We start from the raw sequence: 25071 nt of genomic DNA, 5'->3' as shown, positions 1-25071 counted from the left end.
ACGTATTGGATCGATCATCTTCGCCTAACAATTTTGTGCGAAAAATGTATTGCATGAGTGCCTTTTTTTTTAAAAAAAATTTCTATAGTTGATTTTGAATTCTAGGACTTAGGGATGGTAATGAGGCGAGACATGTACGGGTTTGTCATCTCCATACATGTCCCCGAATTTCATTTTCACTCCATACTCGTCCCGATCTCCGTTTTTTTGGGTTCGAGGAATCTCCAAACTCGAAATTACGGAGCTCAACTTCTCATCCCCGCCCTCATCTCGGTTTCAAAAAATATTAATGGGGTAAGACGAGGAAGGGTTCGTGAATTTTTCTCAAATCAAAACTTATTATTATTATTATTTAAAAAATATTATTATTATATTATTAATACTAATAATAATATTATTTCATTATTGATATTATTTTCGGTACGGATTAGGAGATGATGATATTAATCTCATACTCGCTCCGAACAATTTCGGGGATTTTAAAAAATATCTGAAACTGAACCTGAAAAACACGGAGATCTTCGTCTCTATTTCGGGTTTTCTCCGTGATGTCTCAAACTATGGAGAAAATTGACATCCCTATTAAGATTCAATGAATAAAGTGAAATTGCATAAGAATGTTTAGGTTGACCAAATTAAGCAAATAGTTGTGTCCAAAATTGTAATTGTCATAATGTGAAATGTATGATCGAAATGTTGTATGGATTGGTGTTCCTAATTAATGGATCAAGTGATATGAATTATATTCGTCGTCTAGTCAAGTGAATGTTTTTAGTACGAAGCATCCTAACCTAGTTGGTTATCACATTCATTTAATTGAGTGTCTCGGAGATGATATTAAACTATAAACTTACGTGAACATCAATTTATCGTATAAATTTATACTATATATATATATGTGTGTGTGTGTGTGTCGAATTCAATTTCTCTGAGCTCCTCTTATAATTCATCTGATACTTAGTGGGGTGTATTCAATTCAGAGTTTTGATAACTTTTAATGACTTTTTCAAATGATAGACTTTTATGGATTTGATAGATTTTTATTGACTTTTACAGAATCTCATAGATTTGTAAACAGATTTATGTGGATTTATGTAAACTTTTTTGCAAGAATTTTATAGAATTTTGTGGACTTTTTTAAATAAAATTTTATAAAATTTGTACTTAATTATGACATATTATTTTTTATTAATTTCTTTGAACCAATAATTAATTGACATATATAGCATTTTCAGTTTGAAATAATTTTTAAATATTTGTATTAATAAATAAATTTACTTATTTAAAAATTAAATCATTTAATGCCTACATATGTATATATGTGGGTTTGTATGCATGTTTGTAATTGTTTTTAAATAAATCAATTGATTAATCTGAATCCTTGTTTTGAAATTGATAATATAAATGTGAAAAGAATATTATTTAATATTGTGTGAATATAATTTTGTATAAAAATATCATAGCTTATATATTAATTGAAAACAATAAAATGATTTAAAAAATCATGGTTGTTACGAGACTATTCAATTATTAAGAATTAACCAACATTTTTTTGGATCATCTTTTATTATTATTGAATATTACATTAATTTGAATAAATCATAAAATTAAAATCACAAAATCAATTCTAGAATTCAAAATTTCCTCTGATTTTAAAATAAAAAATTATTAAACGAAGAATCAGCAAAAAAAATGAAAAATTTGAAAAAGAAAGATGAAAATATATATATAGAGATATACTTCGAAAATTTGAGAGAGTGATAAGGATATATGAGAGGAGAGAAGATGAGAAGAGAGGTGATGTGAAGCGACATGAAAAGAACTAAATAGTTTGTGTATGAGTTAGAAGTTTTAAAAATCCATCCAAATCTTTGGGTTAAACCAAATACAATTTTTTACCATTTATAGTTGTACATTAGGCTTTAATGTTTGTATGTTAATGAATTACATGAAGTTATTAAAAGTCTATGGAAAATTTGAATACCCATAAACTTTTATAGAGTTTTTAAAAGTTAATGTTGAATACCACTTGACTTTTTAAAACTTTATGAAAGTTTATTTTGAATACCACTAGACTTCTATAGAATATGTAAAAATCTTAATTGAATACATCTAGACTTTTAAAATCTACTAAAGTAATTAAAAGTCAATAAATCTCTTATATTGATATACCTCCCTTGAGTTTGAGACAAAATTTCATATTTGATCACAACTCAAAACATATTTTCTACAAAGATTATGTTGTACTTATCCATCCTCACAGAGTATTTGTGCGTAGAGGACAAGTACTTATGTGATCCATAATCAAAGTCGTGTTTGTTATTAATACCTGATCTCGCATACGTGCGTATCTTGTTTGAGGACTGTGGAAGGGGACCACCACCATCACCCCACCCCCCCCCCCCCCCCCCCCCCAACCCCAACCCCCCCCTCCGGGATGGTGGTGGCGAGGGGGGTTGGGCGGATGGGCCTCCACGCATGATTGACCGCACGTGTGGTGTGCATCCACGTGCACTCGTTTTTATCCAGGGGAAGCTGAAATTGATTGGTTTTTGTCTCTTTATTACGCCATAATTGTCGTTCCATCAAACACGCTTCTGTACACGAAGAGGGTTTCACGTAATTTAGGACTTTGCCCATTTCATCCTATGTTGCTTTGTGCGTGTGTGTCCTAACAAATCGAAAATTGTTTTCTAAAAAGTTTGTATTTAAATTCGAAAATTTCTAAAATCCTTGTACATTTTTCTTTATTCCCTAATCGTTATTAAATTAGTAATTTTTTTAAAAAAACATCTTATTATCTCGTGTCACTAGCTATGAAGGGTTTAATTTTGAAATCCCCGATTTGAAATTATTGTTGTTGTTGTTATTTAATGGGTCAGATTTAAAAATGAGTGTAATTCATGGAAAGGGACAAGTTGATATGTTTATCTTCGCGTCGATCCGAAATTGGCCTCATTTGTAATAATGTGTGTGAATTCAAATCCAAAAGATCCGTACATCTCGTATGGATTGCCAAAGCGTGGCTTTAAGTAATTTTTAAAAAGTAAAAACTTGTGTGAAACAATCTCATTGGTTATATTTTGTGAGACAAATTTTTTATTTGAGTCATTTATGAAAATACATTATTTTTTTATGCTAAGAGTATTATTTTTTATTGTGGATAGCGATAGGGTTGACGCGTGTAACGTCCCAGATTTGATGACTATTCAATATAATGGACTGTACAGTTGAAGAGGGTTTAAAAGATTTGATTGGTACTATTCATATCACGAAGGTGCATCTTCTTTTCGGTAGCTCATCACATAAGAACTCCAAAGTTAAGCGTGCTTGACTTGGGGTAATTTTGGGATGGGTGACCTCCTGGGAAGTTTTTTAGGGTGCGTGTGAGTGAGGACATAAGCACGCTGGAAAGACTCGTCTTGGTACAGTGAGGACAGTCGTCAAATCTGGGGCGTTACAAGTGGTATCAGAGCCGACCTCTCTTAGTACGGTGTGGTTCGGGGACGAACCAAGCGGAAGCTGGTGGGCCTGTGAGGCCCGGAGCCGAAGAGGGCGGGAGGTGATCGCCGGTGCCATCAGTTGCACGGACAATGAGCGGCTCCTGGTAGGCTTCTAGATAGAGGGAACATGAATTAACCGACCCACACGAGAATGAGAGGGATTCTGAGACTGTTCAATATAATGGACTGTACAGTTGAAGATGACTTAAAAGATTTGATTGGTACTACTCATATCACGAAGGTGCATCTTTTTTCTCGGTAGCTCATCACATAAGAACTCCAAAGTTAAGCGTGCTTGACTTGGGGCAATTTTTGGATGGGTGACCTCTTGAGAAGTTTCTTAGGGTGCGTGTGAATGAGGACATAAGTACGTTGGAAAGACTCGTCTTGGTACAGTAAGGACAGTCGTCAAATTTGGGACGTTACAACCCTCACAGATAAATATTCGTGAGATCTTCTCACAAGAGACATATTCTTTTTAAACATGATTTGCATTTTTCAGTAGAGATAAATATTCATTGATTCGTGTATATGTATGATCAACATTGGACATTTTACCAAACAGAATTTTAAAAGTCATTTATTTCATATCAGAAATTAAATGATTTTTAGGTTCACATGGTTCTAATTTAATGAAGTTTTCCCTATTAGGTTTCTTTATTTTCCGTTTCTGTCTCTAATATATTAAATTTATAATGAAAATAAAAACACAGTCCCGATGCATTTAGTGGGATTTCATGTAGCTTAGTTTTCTTTTTTCCCTGACCACGGAATCAAGAAAATTAATGAAGAGGCCTATAAAGGGGGAAAGAGAAAAAATTAAATGAGATGAGAATATGAATGTAAACGAATTAAATTGTTTGTGAGTTATTCGAAGCTCGATTCGATAAAAGCTCGTTTGAGCTCGTTTAATCAGGTTCATTAAGATAAACAAACCAAACTCAAGCTTTACAGTATTCGGCTCGTTAGCTCGTGAACATGTTCGTTGGAAAGTTCATGAGTAATATTTTAGATGAAAAATAATAGTTTTGATATATGATTTATTGATTTTACATCTTATTTATGAAATATATTGAAAATCTATTAACTTTATTTATTATAATAAATTTACAAATTTTAATAAGAATAATATATTTTTTTTAAATATATAATTTATTTTTTAATTAATTTAATGAAAATTTAAATGTATAATTTATATTTATTAAGCTTGTTTAGGCTCGATAAAGGCTTGAATAAGCATTTGAGTCATGCATATATTCGTTAAATAAAGCTCGAGCTCGGCTCGATTATAAACGAACCAAGCTCAAACATTCAAGAGTTCAGCTCGGCTCGACTCGATTACATCCCTAGATGGTAATGCCTAATTGACCCGTCGACAATGGGTCTAGAACCGCCGGTTGTTGGGTTGAACCGGTGGTTTCACGTATCAGGCCTTTAACGATAGTATAGACCGGACAGGGTCGATCCGGATAATAGGATGGTTGACTCGATGAATGATGCAGAAAGATAAGTGTAACACAGTTAAATGTCATTTTCATAAATTAATTGTAATGGTCCTCCCTGACACTTTAAAATTCAATTTATTAATGTCATTGGCACGAAATTCTTTAATTACTGCATGAGCTGAAAAATAATAATATCCACAGGTAAAGAAAGCTGCTGCCTTTCTTTTCGAGTTTTCGCATTTTATTTACTACTGCCGCTCAGCGGGTGGCAATCGCATCAATTGCTCGTGCATTCCCCAGCCACGGCAGACCAAAAAGATAACATTATATATATATATATATATATATATATATATATATATATATATATATATATATATATATATATATATAATGTTATCAACTTGCAAGAAACTTATTTAAATCGAAACGAAAATGACAATAATTTCTAAGCGCGATTTTGTTGACAGTATATTGTACGTATTTTGTCGATCATATTCTTCTTCATCTTGGTTTCGATTTCTTGATATATTGTACGTATGGACCATGCTTGTAATGCGGCAATTAGAGATCATTCATTACATGGTCCTAAATCTTGAACTGATAAATCAAGAATTCCAGGTCTTTATTCCACCACGGTGCAACAATAAATACATATTAAATGATATCTAGAATCAATATATGGAGATTCTTTACTGCAAATTTTCACACGCATACGTTGATGTGAAATTGATCGCTTTCTGCTCTCAAGTACGTACTAAACATTAAATGGATTACGCCGTACCAATTCTTTTTGTAGGATTATGAAAAGATTAGTACCAAAATATTTGTACATAAAATTAAAATTTATGTGTGTGTGTCTATATATATATATATATATATATATATATATAAATCTTATTTACGCCATTTAATTATCAAGGTTAGGATGGATACACGAGTTAAAATGATTGATACTCTAATCTGAAAACTCATGAGATATCGACCACTCCTTCAAATCGCCCCTTATTTTATTTTATCCAAGTAAATTTACGCGAAAAATAAACAAAATCGCTTTCCTCGCCCTCCTTCAATCCTTGGTTTGCCCTCGATTTTATCCAACGTTGATATATGTGGATGTAGGTAAATGAAGTATCTAAATCTCATCTTCATGCATGCACATGTGACAGACAATTAGACACTGACTTCGTGCAAATAAATATCCTATCCATCTTTTATTCTCATTATATAACATATTAATTGTATAATAAATTAGGCATCATAACTAATAACATACGCAAGACTTTCACATTTTTTAAAGAACCATGCATTTCTAAAATAGATAGAGTTTCATTTGATCTTTAACATGGAATCATTTCGAACTACGTATCCTTTTCTGAGCGAAGATCTTTATATATTCTCATTCGATACGCAATCTTCACTCACATATTTTGATTTTTTTTTTTTAAAAAATGAATTTTAGGGTTTAAATTCGAATTATATATATTTTCACAACCATTCCCATAAATATATATGTATGTGCTCTTCCAACCAACATATGGCGAAAGAATCTTAGCTTTTGGCTGGCACCATTGCAAAAATTACTCAAAAAGCAGCCATACGGAACCCCACACCATGTGTTAATAAGGTCCCCCTTTGGATGGACGACCCTTTGAGCAATTTCTTTGTCCTTGCTTTTGTTTCTTCCCATATTTCACCATTGGCACACATCGCTCTGTTGCAATCCATATATCAACTTTATATTCTCCTCTTGCATTAATTCCATATAGCCCACGTATCTATATTATATATATATATACTAGCTAGCCATTGCACGGTAATGATCGCGCTTAATTAGCAAGAACAAAATATTCTGCGAGCCAGAACTCTACTGCCATGTGATCCGGTGATTGCTTGGCCACAATAAGCAAGAAATTTAGCCCTTCCATGGATTCATTTTTTCCCTTATGTTAAATAAAGGGGTCCATGGAAAATTTTCCAATTGCATGTTACCCCTCGTGGGACTATCGTAATCGTCCTTGAACACCCACCTCTCATTATCCCTAGCCCTACGATATTTTATTTTCATAAAAAAAATTTTAAAAAAAGGAAATAAAGAAAGAAAGGAATCGAGGCATAATTCCTCTTTGGATTGCTTGTGAATTTGTATCACCCTTGGCTATTGTTATTTTCTATTTGGTATATTGCGCATGCATTGCGTTCTTTTCTTGCTAAATGATATTCTTTGATTGGTGGCTTGATTCGGAGATGGAAGTAATTAAGAAGTTGTAGCTTATATATTTTAGAGAAAATTGTTTTTCCCGTTCTCGATATATGACGTTTTGCGATTTTGGTTCGATATATATATTATTAGCATCGGGTTTTAGTTTCATCTCTTTCTTTTTGTTTTGACAATTTTGGTCATTTGTTTTTGCAAAAATACAAAATTTGCAAGTTTCCCTATACTTAATAAAACCCTAATGACAACATCCTTATTTATATTAATTAGATAGGAAACTGAAAATGTTAATTTTGGCAAACGATTTCGTTCTTTGTATCCGAAGAAATTGAAAAAAAATTCAAACTCCTATTATTTCAAAACTATTATGGTTTAAAACAAATAATTAGACGTTTAATTATCATTAAACAATGTAAACTCAAGACATATTAGATGTAACACAATTGTAAGACAAAGCATATGACATTATAAAGTACATTAAATTGATTTTTTTGTATTTGCACCATACTTTTCCAATCATAATTAACATTATTTTAATTAAACACTAATTAGTATTAATTTTTATTTACCACATTATTGTTCATAAAGAAATCATGAGAGATAGGGAAAGATCATGATGATCCTCTTGTTCTTTATTTTAACTAAACATAAACCCATATACAATTTTATTTGTATTATATATAATATAATAAACTAAAGAAAAGAGTTATTTGGATTTCTTTAAGAATTTATTTTACAATTCTTTATGGTTATTTTATTACATTTTAGGATCTGAAAGCATGTGTTAGATGCCACAAAATTCACCTAATCACATGATTCACACAAATATAATTTTAAACAATATTAAATTTTGATCAACTATTTATTTTGGCACGCACGCTTATTAATTATTATATATTAATATTATTTCACTAATAACACCTAATTTTTTTGTATTTTCTAATGATTGATCGTTTCAATAAATTATTTAATTGAATTTATAATATTATACCCTACAAATCAGGTTTGTTGACTGCCGTTATTAATTCAAAAATTGTAGGTTAAATCTGCTAAATAATTATTATTGTCATTCTTTTATGATATACGCTTTTAGTTGAGACGTTTACATTATAAAGTTAGTTAAATGATGCCACTTTAGTACAAACTGAAAGGCACAACTAAATAATACTAAGTGATAATTGATGATAAAGTTCCCTCTTTGGACCCATCCACGATCATTCATGGACTCATGTCGGGAAGTTGTGCACAATTTTTTTCCCTAACAAGTTTAGTCATTATTCCGACATGACATTAATAAAACATTAATATAATGTTCACGTGATATCGAAATAACGTTGATGCACAGTTCTTTCAAAAAATGACTAATTATATAGCAAGAAATTAAAAAATATTTGATCGAGACTGAAATTTCACAACATATAAAACCAAAATCATAATAAAACTGAAATTATAATTATATATATAGAAAGCCCCGTTGCTTAAAAATCTAATTGGGCCATATTTAAAGTACACAACATCGCAATAAATATGGGCTCCAAATTTTCTCCAAGTAGTGACGGTCATTCACTTATAGAATATGCTTCTAAATGGCAGATAATTAATATTTTAATATGTTCAATCTGCAGTAGTAAATTTTATGATATTATTTTGTTTTTTTTGTAATATATAATTAATCATCAATGTACGCAATAAAATGCAAATTAAATAAGACGTCTAAATGATATTATAAACATTATTTGATTACTTTTAAATGTGCTAAACTATATATATAAATAACTTATAAAGATATTATTTTATGATGATAACAGATTGAAGAATTTCACTCAAATTCCAATAATACAGAAATATTGACCATATGTGTTATTTATACATAAAAAATTGAATAATAAAAACCTTAACATAATTTTTCCCTCCAAAATTTGCTTCCTTTATAATTTTATCATGTTAACTTGATTACTTTTTGGTATGTATGTCATGGAAGATATATGTTAATTTGATCAATTGTAATTAATACCTAATAAGTTTATATATCTTTACACTAATATTTTTTTTATTTAACGTACAAAAATTTTGAAGTAGAGTACTCATATTACTCTTCAAAATATATTAATTTATCGTATTTATGACTCGTCTATGTTTCTTTCTTTTTCTTTTTTCAATTATATAAATTAAACTACACTTGGCAAACCAAGATCATTACTTTTCCTTAAAAAACGAACATGATTACAGTGGAAGTGAAAATCGCAATTGTTTCGACTTTCGAAACATGACTACCCACGAGCTAGGGTTTTTATTTTACAAGTTGTGAATATAAGTTTTGAATAGAAGAAAGGGGATGATTATAACAAGTTCATTCAGTTTTCATCGGAGAAGAGGCGGTTGACAGTCGGCATGACCTCTGGCGGCCGTGTACGGAGGAACTTACGGAGGCCGTGCTCTGCGTATCTTTCGCCTTCTTCTTGGTTCTCAAGAACAGCTGTTTTGCGATGAACTTTGTTTATTCTGCCAACAACGTGGGAGTTTAATTTTTATCATTTTATCATGCATGTAATTAATATTCCACTTACCATTATTGGGTCTAAAATATTTAATTCAATTAGCAATAATAATAATAAAATTGAAAAAAAAAGGAGTTTGTACCTGACATCGGGATTAAGTAGTAAATTCCTTGTAAGTTGAGATATGCACATCCCAGTAACAAAGGCCATGGCAGCCATCAGAGGGTAAACCTGTTTTCATTTATTGATTTTTAAAAATAGTTACTGTCATTCTTGAATAACATATAATTCCTAAAACAAAATTTTAAAAGAGGTGTTAATTAAATTATTAAAAGAAAAAATGCTGTATCCTACATTTGAAGGTAAAAATGTTACGTTCGAATGAGTAAAATCAATATTTTTATAATTTATAACACAATCCCACTTAATATATAGTAATGGATAACATAAAACTCGAGATATATATATACACGAAATTCATAAATATACCTCGGGTTTCATCCAACCACCCATTTGATATCGATCTCTGGCCTATGTATGTATAATAATGATAATAATAATAAGTAAAAATATGTTTCTTCTAAGATTGGAATTAATTTGTTTTAGAAAATTGTAGCTACATATTTCCCGATATTTATACTTGTAGAGCATCGAAAATTGGCTACAAAATATGGACTAGACTATTCTAACTGAAAATTACGTATATTTGAATACTATTATGAAATATTGTTTGGACAATTGTTAAAGTTACTATGGGCTGTTTTGACTTGAACAAAACCAATACAAGGTGCCTTGCCTCTTGTTTTCCTTTTATACCTTGTTTATTTCATGTTCATCTCGTTCTTCGTTATTTGTCTTCTTATTTCTATTTTTTTATACAGGCTGTTGGGTCGAGATTGTGTCACAGATAGGTAAAAAGTCGTCTCTGCAAGTAATTTTTTCGAATTTTATTTGAAAAATATTAGTTTTTATCAATTTAGAATATTGTTTATAACATTTAAAGTGTATCATTCATCTACATTTAAGATAACGTTAGGATGAAATTAGATTAAATTTTGTCTTTTTAGTAGGCCTATTTTTCTGCTCACAACTTGAGGGCCAGTTCAAATATCATGCTTGATGAACCTTGGTTTACACGATACGTGGAATAGAAATCCTGGGTACAAAGCAGAAAACAACAGAAAATTAAATGTAATAATTATTATGTGTTATCAACAGGTTAGTCAAAGAGCCAAGCAAAGCCATTAAAAATATATAAATATCAATTATAACTTCTTCTTTTTGGGTTTTGTAACACTTCTTTTCATACAATGTTTGGAGAAAAGAATTTGATATTATTGACTCAATATTGGAAGAACTTCAAAATTTTAATATTGATTCATAAAATACATACATACATGTGTGTAATATCATAATGATTTGGCAAATATTTATTATACGACCATATTCAACCTATGAAATTTTAGAAATGGAAACTCGCATATTATGTCTCCATGAGTACCGACGATATCGAAGTTTTACCAAAAACAGTTTTACTTGGTCGTACAGACAATAAAATACCAACATACTGAACAAGAAAAATGGCTTTATAATGAAACCAATATACAAATTTAGACCTTAGTTTCTTCATAAATAATATGTAGTTTAAAGTTACAAAACCACGTTAAAAATGCATTAGAAGGAAATTTCAGAGTTTCTTGAATTCTTTTTTAAAAAATATTTCTGGTTGTAGGTTAAATCCTTGCTTCAAGATACAGGAATTCCGATCCATTAGTTATTTATGCAGTCTGCAAAAAGGGACTGAGCGTCCAACCGCCAGTAGTTGAAAGTCAGAATACTGTAAAAACCTTTCATGTTCACGCACTTGTCGCTTACATTTATTGGAAACATAGATTAAAAATTCAGGCCTTCTAACATTGAAAAGAACATGAGATTCCTTATTGTAGCTCTCTTCTTTGGTTTGCTGTTTTCTTACATTGGTACAATGTTGTGTCAATCTCTCCAAATGAAGTTTGAATCTAGATATGTTTGTTCGGTGAGTTGAAGTCTTTTGTTTTCTTGCAGATGCCTATGATCCTTTGGATCCAAATGGGAACTTAACAATCAAATGGGACGTGATATCTTGGACAGCAGATGGCTATGTGGTGAGCACCTATATCCAACCATAGTCAGTTGCGTTAGTCGTTACGTGAATGACTCTGATTAATTTGAGATCAAAACTTTAACAATGATCAGGAACATATCAACATATGACAGCGTATAGAATACTCGCAATCTTCTCATATTTTAGTATCCGAGCAACGCAGGGTGGCCCTCTTGTTGGGATGTAACCAAGTCCCACGTAGAAAGATCTAGACAAAGATCATGGGTTAATAAAGATGGAATTAATGATATCTCCATTGATATGAGGTTTTTTGGGTGATTCCAAAAGCAAAACCATGAGGGTATAAACCCAAAGTGGACAATATCATACCAGTGTGGAGATATCCGGATTCCATTGGTCCCAACAAGTGTTATCAGAGCCAGGTTTAGATCGAGCTGTGTGGGTGGAATCCTCGATACCTAAACGAAGGAGGTGAGGGCTCCCGGTAAAAATCCTTGATTAAACTCTCGGGGTGGTTTATGCTCACAGTATTCATGTAAGGCGTGAGCTTCAACGTAGTGAAGTGGAGTAACCTCGATTGGAGGATGAATAAGGCTTGAGGGGAGGCTCGGACTATGAGAATAATAGTGGAACTTCGTTTGAGGGGAGGATTGTTGGGATACAACCAAAGTCCCACATTGGAAGATCTAGAGAAAGATCATGGGTTAATAAATATGGAAAGATATCTCCATTGGTATGAGGCCTTTTGGGTGATTCCAAAAACAAAACCATGACACTTTAAACTTAAAGTGGACAATATCATACTAGTGTGGAGATATCCGGATTCCATTGGTCCTAACACCTCTGATATCCATAAATTTTTATAATCTAGTATGTTCTTTCTGACATCACCACTGCCAAAGATTATAGATTTGAAAGTTTAGTATGGTGAAAAGCTCTAGCAAGGTAGCAAGAAAAGTGATGTCTACAGAGTACGTGTAAGAAATATTTATGATATGAACACTCTAATGAACTTCGTTTTGGGTGCTTCGTAGGCTGTTGTAACGACGAACAATTTCCAAATGTATCGGCACATTATGAGTCCTGGGTGGACCATTGGGTGGACATGGGATAAGCAAGAAGTAATATGGGATATGAAGGGTGCACAAGCTACCGAACAAGGGGACTGTTCCAAGTTCAAAGGAACTATCCCTCATTGCTGCAAGAAGAACCCAACCGTCGTGGACTTACTTCCAGGCGCGCCTTACAACCAGCAATTCAGCAACTGCTGCAAGGGTGGAGTCCTGGCTGCCTGGGGCCAAGATCCACAGGCAGCCGTCTCCGCATTCCAAATCAGTGTTGGCCAAGCTGGAACTTCTAACAAGACGGTTAAGCTTCCTAAAAACTTCACTCTGTTAGGCCCTTTACCTGGATATACTTGTGGCCCTGCCAAGATTGTGCCTCCAACTAAATTTCTCACCCCGGATCATCGAAGAAAAACTCAAGCCCTCAGTAAGTTTTAATGCCCTGTTTCTCTGAAAGTCAGGTGATATAATTTTGTGATTTAATCGAAGCTTTCTGTGGGCAGTGACATGGAATGTGACATGCACGTATTCTCAGTTTCTGGCGCAGAAGCACCCCAGTTGCTGTGTCTCATTCTCGTCTTTCTACAATGAAACAATCACGTCCTGCCCTTCTTGTGTTTGTGGCTGTGAAAACAAAAACAAATGTGTAAAGTAAGATTTCACTTTTTTGCACCAGAACTTCTAAAATCATTTAAGTAAATCCAAGTATCATATCTTCGACCTGGTTTTGTAACAGGAGTGATTCGAAACTTCTGAGCGTGGTGGGGATAAATACTCCAAAAAAAGACAACACACCTCTGCTCCAATGCACGCACCACATGTGCCCGATTCGGGTTCATTGGCACGTTAAGGCCAATTACAAAGATTACTGGCGTGCAAAGGTTGCGATAACTAATTTTAACTACCGGATGAACTACACGCAGTGGATTCTAGTCGTCCAGCACCCGAATCTCAATAACGTGACTCAAGTTTTTAGCTTCGATTACAAGCCTCTTGTTCCATATGGCTCTATCAGTAAGTTTCTTGATTTTTAAAGCATGTTATATTAACAAAGTTCAAACATAATATATAGTACTATAACTTGACATGCATGCAGATGACACAGGGATGTTTTATGGCATGAAGTTCTTCAACGAGTTGCTAATGGAAGCTGGGCCATTTGGAAATGTGCAGTCAGAAGTACTTCTTCAGAAGGACAAGGAAACTTTTACCTTCAAGCAGGGGTGGGGGTTTCCCCGGAAAGTGTACTTCAACGGCGACGAGTGCACTTTACCCCCGCCGGATTCTTACCCCTTCTTGCCGAATTCTGCTGATCCAAATCATGCTTTCTTCCCTAAATTTGTAGCTTCTTCTGTAATTTTGTATCTCATTGTATTCTGCTGGTGAGCTTCCAGGTTTTCAAAATAATGGAAAGTTTTGATGGTCATTTAATTTGTAAGCGTGATCCGTGCCTATGGCAAGTAACAATAATTTGGACCCCGTTAACTAGGGGCCAAATTTTTTTTATTTAATAAATAAATTTTTATAAATCTTCTAATTGGTTAATATCTGGTTTTAGTGCTGTATTAATTGGTTATTTTTTACGTAGTGCTGAGATCAAGCTGGGACATTGCTAATATGACAATAAAAAAGTCAGATCATTACATAAGAGTATTACTTTTTATTGTGAATATCGGTAGGATTGACCCGTATAACAGATAAAGATTCGTGAGACCGTATAACAGATAAAGATTTTTTTTATTTAATAAATAAATTTTTATAAATCTTCTAATTGGTTAATATCTGGTTTTAGTGCTGTATTAATTGGTTATTTTTTACGTAGTGCTGAGATCAAGCTGAGACATTGCTAATATGACAATAAAAAAGTCTGATCATTACATAAGAGTATTACTTTTTATTGTGAATATCGGTAGGATTGACCTGTATAACAGATAAAGATTCGTGAGACCGTATAACAGATAAAGATTTTTTTTATTTAATAAATAAATTTTTATAAATCTTCTAATTGGTTAATATCTGGTTTTAGTGCTGTATTAATTGGTTATTTTTTACGTAGTGCTGAGATCAAGCTGTGACAGATTAAAGATTCGTAGCCGTCCACCAGAGACCTACTCCAACTTTTTTGCATGTTGGGTAAGCTTCAACTTAACATATAGTATCGTGCAAACTAAATTAGTAAGATAAATCGTACTTGACAAATTTATCCAAAAAATGTTAATAAAGATAATCGAAATTTTGATCATTGGTTGAATGATCAACTACTATACTAATTCTGACACTATTAAAATGGTTAGCCTTTCTCAAACTTGAAAAGGTAATATGAATGCTGTATATAGTTTACATCGAATCCCGAACTTTTAAAACTCACACCATCATATTTTTTTCCCAGAAAAATTAATTGCATCTTAAGAGATGGAAACCACTTTAATATAGATTAGCGGATTATGACACGTGTAACATGTATGGTTCGAAAAAAAAATAGAGAAAATCAAGTAGTTTTTTTGTGGTAAAATTTCATGGTAAAAACTTGTATGAGACAGTCTCACGGGTCGAATTTGTGAGACGAATATCTTATTTGGGTTATCCATGGAAAAATATAATTTTTTATTCTAAGAGTATTACTTTTTATTGTGAATATGGGTCGGGTTGACCCGTCTCACATATTAATATCGTGAGACGGTCTCATATGAGACACACTCTTTCAAAATGAAAGTTATCAATTTTTTGAATTAAAAATGGTATAAGAGGAAATAAGATAAAAAGAGAAAATGTTGGACATAAAAGTGATCAATTTGAAAAAAAAAATAGAGAAATTAAGTGTTTTTTTTATATATAAAAAAAATAAAATCAAAATGAGAGTTATTAAATTAAAATAATGGAAGATGACATCAGATGAAAATAGAAAATACCGAATATGAAATTAGGTGAGTAAAAATGTCTACATAACTGCATTTTAAGAGAGGGAAACTATTTTGGCGATGCCATGCACTAACGCAAATATCTTTTGCATAAGGAACCTCGATTTTCAGTTCAATTTGTTTATAGGCAAGCAAATAGAACCGCTCATGCTCTTACCTAAGCTACTTGTTTCTATACTGGTCCATTTATTTATTTTGAGATTCAACATATTGTTTGATTGAACATTTGGATCTTTATAAATTTTTAATTAAATTCGTTTGAAAAAGAAAAGAAAAAAAAGAGGGAAACCTTTTTTGTCTAGAATTTGCAACGTAATTCAAGTTTAGAATTTCGGTCTATAAAAATACATAAAAACCACATCACAGGTTGCTGTCTTTGAGCTCCACAGAAGCTACATCAAGGAGTGTAATACAAAGCAAACTACCAGCTTCCCATACTAACAGGACTAACATCATCACATTCGGATTCATTGACTTCACGTCCCAGTAGCAATTCCATCTCTTGCAGGTCCACGGATAATCCGTCCAAAAGCTTAATCGCGTGAGGCATCGTTGGTCGGCATTCTGGTCTACTTAGGGTGCATAACAACCCAACTTTGATGCATCTAAGAACCTCTTCTTCTTCCACTGGAGTTGATGCATCAAATCGAATTGATTCATCCACCAGGCCGAATGCTTTTTTATCTTGTAGCCACAGATTCCTCGCCTGAACATGCATTCGTTCCATTTACCAAGTATGAATAATCACATCATATATATACACGTTTGTTTGGGTTTCCCGAGTGATCAAATGATATCTGACCGACCAATTTCCCAAAAGCTTTATTACCACTACTTACCAATCTCATTTTCAGAAAAATACTTTTCTCCCCAACACCTTGTGCATGTGTGAACAAATAGAAATTACGACGAAGCTGTGTCAAGTTCGAATTCCTTAGACGAAGTGACTTACAATGTTAACAATATAACCCTGGTCTTCGCCGTGTACCGGAATGCCTCTCCTGCCTCTCAAAATCTCCAGAACCACAACTCCGAAGCTGTACACGTCTGACTTTATTGAAAGCCTGCCACGTCTCCAGTATTCCGGGCAAATATATCCTCTGCACAAATGTTGCAAAAAATAACAGTGGCATTTACAACTATTCCCGACTCTGAGAAATCATAGAATAAAGAGGGACCGAACGGGAAAACAGATCCTACACTTACACAGTCCCCCATACTGCTGAGGTTTTACTGGATGAATCTTTTTCTTCCAAAGTTTTTACGGTGAGAAAACATGAGATTTTAGGATCCATATCGATGTCGAGTAAAATATTTCTTGGATTTAGATCTCTGTGAATTATCCTTATTCCCGAATCTCCATGAAGATAAGCAACTCCTCGAGCAATCCCCTTTATAATCTTGAAAATTTGTGTCCACCGAAGGTGTTGAAATTTCCCTACTTCAGCGTGTAAGATTGTTATTGTTACAAACATCTGCATATTAAAACTAATAAAGAGCAGTCTTGAGTCCGAATTCTTTGAAGTCCACTAACAATGGGAGCCCTTCAAATATATGAGAAGCCCAGTTGTCGATCCCATAAAAAAATAAATTGATGCACAATTTTGAAGAAACTGACCCACGATGAACAATAGTGGAAAATGGCCAATAAGGAATAATCAGAAGAGATCTCGACAAAATCAAAAGAGACTCTCGACAAAATTCATCAAAAAACTACAACAAAATTTATGCAAATTCTCTCAATAATTTGTTTGCTAATTTTCAAATTCCAGCAATCTATTTTCTTCAATTTTTGATATATTCCTTCAGTTTTCTTGTAAAAATATTATTTGAGTCCATAACAGCATAATTAAATTTGATGTTGTTCATAGATTTCATCTATAATTTTCATTATTTTTCTCAACCAAATTTTTAGTTTTGAAGTCATATTGAAAGAATTATAACAAACGATCGAATCTGGACACACAATATTTAATAATAAAAGTCATTTCATTTCACATTTGATACGATCACGTGCCTTGACACACCCACAAGTTTTTGTGATAAACAACTAGTTTATAAACTCATGAGATTATACTATCCATTAAGCAAAGCTTTTGAAATGATATTTTTTTTTTGTACGTGTAACCTAATATAATATTGGTGTTCTCTCGAAGAGTCGGCCTAATGGAAGGGACAACCTATAAAAATAGCTATCATTAGTGCCGATAATTGTGTCAGAAGAAAAAAAAAAGAAAAGAAAATAAGACATGCATATTATAGACTTAATTAAAATGAATGAATGGCCTTTTGAGATGATATCCGGTTGGGTTTATAACCAAATCCAATAAAGTGTCAGTGAATCTCAGTGTTGATTAAAAAAAAGAAAGAAAAGAGGACGGAAAGGGATGACAGAAGAATAAATTGTTGGGCACTAACCGGATATAACGTCAGATAAACTTTTGTTTTCCATGAACTCATGTACAAGCACCAGTGTTTCTTTATGAATGCAGTACCCCAGTAGTCTAAGGATGTTTCGGTGATGAATTTTCTGAGATATAAAAAACTCTTTAATCACGAGCTCTCGGGTATACCTTTGATTCACACCTGCTTTAATTTTTTTAACAGCAACTATCTGTCTTGACACCGGAAGCACACCCTACGCAAAAATAGAGTTATAGTAGACACAGAGAGATTTTTTTAGTCCACCTCCGAATCATTTATTTTTTAAATTAGGGGGAAGTCAATAAAATTTTCAGTCTCGAGAAAATCACCTTATAAACAGAAAAAAATGCTCCTTCTCCCAGGAAATTTGAATTTGAGAAACCATCGGTGGCAAATGAAATCGTCGACCAGTCAAATTTAGACAAGTTTTTGTCCAATTTGCAAATTTCTGCAAGATAGTTTCATTCAATGTAAGCTCATTGTCAAAAAGTTCATGCCAAGTTTATTATTCAAAATTAATCAAGTCTTCTTGAGCTTGGATCCACTCAGGCTTGAGTACTTGAGGCAACGAAATTCTCCAGAAATTTTGGACCATTTCAAAATATATTGATCAAAGACAATGTATGAGATGTTTCTTTTATTTCATTGTTCGTACCTAATAATATCGGGTCCTGGTGTTTCCTGGATGGTTTAAGTTTCTTCCATAATGCATCCCACGGCGAATTCCGTGATGGCTTATAAGACAAGGCTTTGCTTCCTTCTTTAATTTTATATGAAGAATAGTCATGATTGATTTGATTGTTGGTTTGTCCTTTTGGTGGAGATGTAGGAGTACGCTCATCGATGGAGGGCACCATTATCTCCTTTGGTACTGACGATTCTGGGATATCCTGCTGCTCAAGGGCAGATTCAAGTTGTAGCACAACTTGAGTCATTGTTGGTCGTTTCTTTGGTTCTTCATCTAAACATCTCTCAGCAATCTCTACATAAGATTTCAGACTATTTGGTGAAATTTCTTTTATCAGATTCGAATCCACAATCAGTTCAACTTCTCCTTCCCTAATTTTTTCTCGAGCCCACTGGGACAGAATTTGCTCAGCTTCGGAAACCCCTGTATCAAGTGCCGGTCTCCCACACAATACTTCCAGCAACACCACACCAAAGGCATACGTGTCGCTTTTCCTGGTTAGTTTACCCGTCCTAATATAAGCTGGGTCGAGGTACCCAAACGTGCCCTTTACTTTTGTGCTTACATGGCTTTGTAAGTTGCTTAAATTTTCATGTTTTACCAAGCCAAAATCTGCAACCTTAGGAGTGAACTTTTCATCCAGCAGGATGTTTGAAGCCTTGACATCACGATGTATGACTCCATTTCCTGTGTGGAGATAGTCTAGTCCTCGACCAGCCCCGATGCAGATGTTAAGGCGCTGCTTCCATGTAAGAGTAGCACAACTACTACCTTTTCTGGTGAGTTTGTAAAGGTGATCCCCCAGTGTTCCGCCAGCCATATACTCATAAACCAGAATCATTTCCTTTTGCTCGTTGCAATAACCAATCAAAGAGACTAGATTATTATGTCGCAGCTGTGAAAGAGTTTCAATCTCTGCCAAGAACTCGCGTTCACCTTGCCTCGAATCGAACTTTAGCCTCTTTACTGCAATCGTCTCTTTCCCCTTGTCAATGAGGCCTTTATAGACAATACCAAATCCACCTTTACCAAGGATAAGTTGATCACTAAAATTTCTGGTGGCTAAGTGTATCTCAGCTAGTTTATAACGACGACAGAAACGTTCGGCCTTGGCTGACGGTTTGATTTCCTCCTCCATACAACTAGTTTCCCAAATTTCTCCGAGCATGTGAACAATGATGTTTGCTAGAGTAATTATAGTTATTGAAATAGTTACAATAGAATTTCTGTGACCAAGAACTGAGAGTAAAAATTGGACAGTTCTGGGTGGTGAAACCAAGGCAGGAGATGGATTTGGACAGGCAAGACTATTATGAAAGTTGCTCAGCTTGAGTATCTCAAATCCCGTGAAAGGAACATATCCATCTATGGATACACCGTACGGCTTAAAAGAAACCAAAATATGATGTTTAACACCTTTCGGCCCTTTCGACATTACCATGTAATCCTTGTACACAATAATATTACTGGTGTCCCTCTCTCTAACAAAATCTATACTACTGTAAGCAGTCATCTCATTAATCAGGACTTCGAAATTCATGGAGCCAGTCTCTTGCACCCTCTTGAGTCCTACATCTGAGAAATGAAGCCTGGCCAAGTACCTAAATCCCACATCCACGGGTATTTTCCAAGTGATATTGTCGATCAGGTTAGCCTTTTTTTTTGGAGCAGTTTTCAAAATCCCAAACACATAACTGATATCATCACCGGACGAAACATAACCATCCCGTTTGGTATTTACTCGACGAATCATTTCAAGCACGGTGCTGTTATCAATGTAGAACCATTGAGACTTACGTCCAACGACTTGGGCTCCAATATCTCCATCGTTGTGAAAATAAGTAAGGCCTAAAGGAACCGTGATTATCTCAATACCGTTTAGGAAAGCGTAAGTATCCCCTGATAGACTACTTGCAGGAGTAAAAGCTATATGAAGTGGTTGATTTTCTTCAACGCTAATACAGAATTCTTTAATAATAGAAGTCGAGCCAAGAGCATCAGTAGTTAGGGAAGCACTGAAGTTGCTGAGCAAGGTGAAAGGGCCAGCCTCAACAGTGAACAAGTCCTTGTACTTTTGAAATCCTTTGTATGGAGTGGGCTTGAAATGAAGGCGAATGAATTTCTCACCTGGGCTGACAAGAAATACGTAGGCAAATCCTGAACGAGATATTCTAGCAGCTTCGTATGGGATTGGATCAGCAGAGACGGAGTCCCGTGCAACCCTAGAGATGGTCGACTTGCCTTTGATTTGTACGGAGGAAGCCAATCTTCGGTCCGTATCTCCGAGCCATTGTCTCCCTATGTGTGCCGCGGAAGTTCCAACTGAACCGCAGTTAATTGAAACATCACCTGCGAGGTAAGCTGGATCATCAACACAAACTGTAAATTGGAGGAAATAGCACAGACATAGCATGAAGGAGATTGAAGAAACTGGGAAAAAGTTGTGATCCATTTTGAATTGTAATTCAGAATGAAACGTGAATTATGTACAACGACAGACTATAATGTTCTTGACTGGAATAGTGGGTCTTCTCGATTGGCATTTTGTGTTTGATATCTATTTATTCTATAAATAATTAAAAAATCAAATAACAAAATTCAGGCTAATTGTATCTCCTCCCATCAATAATAATTATAAAAATAAAATAACAAGTAAAAAACACTAAATGCCTGAATTTTTATAACATGGGAATGAAACATATTTGTTTTTTTAAAAAAAAAAAGAAAAAGAAATAAAGGATGCAGTAGCTTATAATTTTTTTAATTAACATGTTTTATGTTTTTTAAAATTTTCAGTCTAACTTCGAGAGTTCGAGTCATTTCTTGTTAAATTAGAGGGAAATAAACAAAATGGTCAATCTCCAGAAACTCACTCACCTTATAATACCAGGGACCGTATCCAGATCCTCCAATCATATATGAAGATGAGAACTGATTAGTGGCTTGACACAATCACTAACCAGTCATATTTAGTCAAGTTTATGTATTTACAAATTTCAGCAAGATAATTTCATTTAAAAAATGCATGTCAGAGACCGGGCTTGTAGCCCAATGGTCTCACCCTTGCTAGATTAGTTGGCTTCTCGAATTCGAATCTCCTTGCCTCGTGTGGTGTAATCAAAAATAAAAAATGCATGTCAACTTTGGCGTTTCATTACTAAATGAGTCCTCTTGAGTTCTAGGCCTCTTCATGAGGCTCAAGTTAAGGTACAATAAAAGAAATTCTCCGAAATTGGATAATTTCCATGAGCAGACTATGGAAAAATATGTTTTTTCATGTCAATATAGTATTCACCTGATATTGAGTTTTCAATTTTCCTGGACAGTTCAACTCTTTTACACAAGACATCCCATGATAAAGACTTTTCTTCCTTTCCTTAATATGAAAGATTATCATAATCAATTTGGTTGTTAGTTTGTTCTTTTCGTGGAGATGTAGGAATACGCTCGTCAATCCATGTTGCTTGCTCACCAGCATATAAATTAGTTTCACCAGTACATGAAGCATCAATTGTTATCTCCTTTGGCACCGATGATTCGACAGTATCTTGCTGCTCGGAGGAAAACTCAAGTTGTACCACAACTTGAGCCATTGTTGGCCTTTTCTTTGGTTCATTATCCAAGCATCGCTCAACAATCTCTACAAAGGCTTCTAGGCTATTTGGTGAAATTTCTTGTTTCAGATTCGAATCCACAATCAGTTCTACTTCTCCTTCTCTAATTTTGTCTCGAGCCCACATACGCAGATTATGCTCAGCCTCATAAACCAACCCTTAGATCAATTACTGGTCTCCCACACAATACTTCCAACAAAACCACACCAAAGGCATATGTGTCGCTTTTTCTAGTTAGTTTACCCGTGCTAAAATAAGTTGGGTCGAGGTACCCAAACGTGCCCTGTACTGCTGTCCTTATATGACTTTGTAAGTTGCTTAAGTTTTCATGTTTTACCAAGCCCAAATCTGAAAACTCAGGTGTCACATGTGAGCCCGGGGATGAAGAAGACGGCGTGATCACCGGTGCCATAAAGTTGCACGAAAATGATACATGAATGAATCGGTCTTACCATGAAAAGGGGGTGATTCCAAAACTGTTCAGGTATGAAAATTGTATCATTTCCATCTTCTCCTTGCAGTAACAAATAGAAGAGACTATATTAATATGCCGCAGCTCAGAAAGTGTTTCAATCTCTGTGAAAAACTCGTGCGCCCCTTCGCTTTATGATGGCTTTAGACGCTTTATGGCTATTTCTTTCCCATGATCAACGAGGCCTTTATAGACTTTACCAAATCCACCATTACCAATGATAAGATGATGACTAAAATTTTCGGTGACTAATTGCATCTCGATTAGTGAAAAATGACTACATGAACACGATGGTTTGTTTTCCTGCCCTTCGATCCACTTCTTTCTATTTGTTGGGCTTGCAATTTCATGTCGTAACTGGGCCTATTGGTCCATTATTTTCATAGCAACTACTACATGTGGTCCATACTCAGTATCCACAAGTCATTTTGGATAATGGATGACGTCAGAACTTGGCCCAACTTGAATTTCAAGTGACCCTTTACTCATTTTACAAACTTAAAATCTTCATTATATATCCCTTAGCTTAAATATATTTAATTAATAGTAATACGACCTTGTGAAAAACGGAATGGACTGGTTCCAAATTGCGGATTCGAAACTCGATTTTTTTTTTATAATTTTGGCTTGAGTTCGATCTGAGACTCAGCTCAAAACATTCAAACATGTTTATGAGTTTTTCGAAATTAAATACTCAAAATATATTTATTATAATATAAAATTATATTATTTTAATAATTATTAAATCTCACTGGCGTGTCACGAGCTATCAAATAAAATAATTTAGCTCGAATTCACATTGAAAAGAGTTTATACATGTTCGAAAACTTGAATTTGATAATTTCAAATACGCATAAGATATTTTTAAAATCGTCCATAAAAGCTCATGAACCAGCTCAAAAATATCCACTACGTGTCTACAAATATAAATTCATTTTCTTCCCATATGGTCAATATATCATTGAGAGCACGAGAATATGTATCTATTCTAAAGATCGTAGGATTGAAAAATCAAATGCCCACCGGGTGGACAATACAACATTGTACAAGTCATGTTTCACATTTTAAGAGAATTTAGGTTTTGTTTGGTCAAATGTTTTAATGATTTTTTTGTAACTGAAAAAAATTTAAAGTGTATGTTTGAATAAGTTTTTTGTAAAAAAATTTTGAAAAATGTTTTTAAAAACGTGTTCTTCAAGTATTGTTTTTAAATAACAAATGACAATGTTTTTTTGTATGTTTTTAGAAATGAAAAACTATGATGCAAATCAAAACATATTACTGTTTAACTGTTAAAAAAATGTTTTTATAAAATAATTATCCAAATACATTTGTTCTTAAAACATTTTATAAATATTTTGTAAAAAACAATTTTATAAAAACGTTTTATAAGTATTTGTTCAAACGGAGTCTTAATTTTTCATTAATGTTTTCTCTCTACACCCAAGACTATATATGATGTATTCATTATTAAGTAAACTATAATTATGGTCATATAAATTTGTTTCTTTATGATTTTAGTCTCATGCGTTATCAAATTTAAGTTTTAGTATATTATCTTTGATTTTTTGTTCGCGATTTTCATGGATTCCCACATAATTAACGTTGATGTGATGCTAGCATAATACTGCCATATGCAAAGTCACACAAGTACTTCTGGAAAAAAATTAAAAGAAGTAAGATAAAAACCGAATTTTTTTGACATAAAGGAGAGTACGTAACCGGAAAGAAACAAACAATAGTATTAATATTTTGTGAGGATTAGTTATATATGTGGGCAATTTGGCCAAATCCAGCCAAATATCCTTGAAGATGGCTCTTTAGTATGCATAGTTTGAATTCCAAAATCTTTGTATTTCTAAAAAAATATGCGTATAAATCGTTATTCTAAAGCTCTTTGTGGAAAGTAATTATTCTCAAAGAATTTGAAGCAATAGGATGGAAAAACAATGCAGGAAACTCACTCAACCCTAAAGTAAATTGGCTTATTTGGTCGACTGAATATAACAACAGACACACCACGACACCCAACAGTAGCAGCCATGGGGACCCTTCTACGAGACCTTCGCATATGGTCCCATCTATATCCCATGCATGTGTACGTATAATGTGTGTGTGTGTGT

The 25071-nt window shown here is 33.7% G+C and overlaps 3 protein-coding genes across 4 annotated transcripts; 1 reads left to right on the top strand and 2 right to left on the bottom strand.

Annotated features, from left to right (window-relative positions):
* Positions 1-9345: 9345 nt before the first annotated feature.
* Positions 9346-10218, bottom strand: LOC140809996 (uncharacterized). Its single transcript, XM_073167786.1, has 3 exons — positions 10154-10218; positions 9807-9895; positions 9346-9668 (listed from the first exon to the last, which is right to left on the bottom strand). The coding sequence occupies exons 1-3, from the start codon at positions 10175-10177 to the stop codon at positions 9521-9523; spliced, it is 261 nt and encodes an 86-aa protein (XP_073023887.1). The 5' UTR covers positions 10178-10218; the 3' UTR covers positions 9346-9520.
* Positions 10219-11506: 1288 nt separating this feature from the next.
* On the top strand, positions 11507-14279 carry LOC140836950 (COBRA-like protein 4). The gene is made up of 6 exons (XM_073202892.1): positions 11507-11643; positions 11729-11808; positions 12803-13259; positions 13336-13483; positions 13569-13846; positions 13929-14279. Exons 1-6 carry the CDS (start codon positions 11592-11594, stop codon positions 14216-14218), a joined length of 1305 nt encoding a protein of 434 aa, XP_073058993.1. The 5' UTR covers positions 11507-11591; the 3' UTR covers positions 14219-14279.
* A 1742-nt stretch (positions 14280-16021) lies between these two features.
* On the bottom strand, positions 16022-21396 carry LOC140836824 (putative receptor-like protein kinase At5g39000). Of its 2 annotated transcripts, none has more exons than XM_073202689.1 (6): positions 18830-21396; positions 18504-18622; positions 18169-18388; positions 16957-17191; positions 16703-16850; positions 16022-16456 (listed from the first exon to the last, which is right to left on the bottom strand). In XM_073202689.1, the coding sequence occupies exons 1-6, from the start codon at positions 21312-21314 to the stop codon at positions 16172-16174; spliced, it is 3492 nt and encodes a 1163-aa protein (XP_073058790.1). In that variant the 5' UTR covers positions 21315-21396; the 3' UTR covers positions 16022-16171. The 2 variants fall into 2 exon arrangements, with proteins under 2 accessions (XP_073058790.1, XP_073058873.1); XM_073202772.1 differs by having other exon boundaries at positions 16957-17188.
* Positions 21397-25071: the final 3675 nt, after the last annotated feature.

The sequence above is a fragment of the Primulina eburnea genome, chromosome 1, assembly GCF_022965805.1.
Source record: "Primulina eburnea isolate SZY01 chromosome 1, ASM2296580v1, whole genome shotgun sequence".
NCBI lineage: Eukaryota > Viridiplantae > Streptophyta > Magnoliopsida > Lamiales > Gesneriaceae > Primulina > Primulina eburnea.
This window is presented reverse-complemented; position numbering and strand designations above follow the sequence as displayed.

Coding starts and splice junctions, on each gene's coding strand:
- LOC140809996 (XM_073167786.1), bottom strand. CDS start 10,177: ATGGGTGGTTGGATGAAACCCGAG. Junction 9,896..10,153: donor GTGGTTGGATGAAACCCGAG/GTATATTTATGA, acceptor AAATGAAAACAG/GTTTACCCTCTGATGGCTGC. Junction 9,669..9,806: donor CTACTTAATCCCGATGTCAG/GTACAAACTCCT, acceptor CGTTGTTGGCAG/AATAAACAAAGTTCATCGCA.
- LOC140836950 (XM_073202892.1), top strand. CDS start 11,592: ATGAGATTCCTTATTGTAGCTCTCTTCTTTGGTTTGCTGTTTTCTTAC. Junction 13,260..13,335: donor AAGAAAAACTCAAGCCCTCA/GTAAGTTTTAAT, acceptor TTCTGTGGGCAG/TGACATGGAATGTGACATGC. Junction 13,847..13,928: donor TGTTCCATATGGCTCTATCA/GTAAGTTTCTTG, acceptor ACATGCATGCAG/ATGACACAGGGATGTTTTAT.
- LOC140836824 (XM_073202689.1), bottom strand. CDS start 21,314: ATGGATCACAACTTTTTCCCAGTTTCTTCAATCTCCTTCATGCTATGT. Junction 18,623..18,829: donor CCAGGACCCGATATTATTAG/GTACGAACAATG, acceptor ACTATCTTGCAG/AAATTTGCAAATTGGACAAA. Junction 18,389..18,503: donor CATTTTTTTCTGTTTATAAG/GTGATTTTCTCG, acceptor ATTTTTGCGTAG/GGTGTGCTTCCGGTGTCAAG.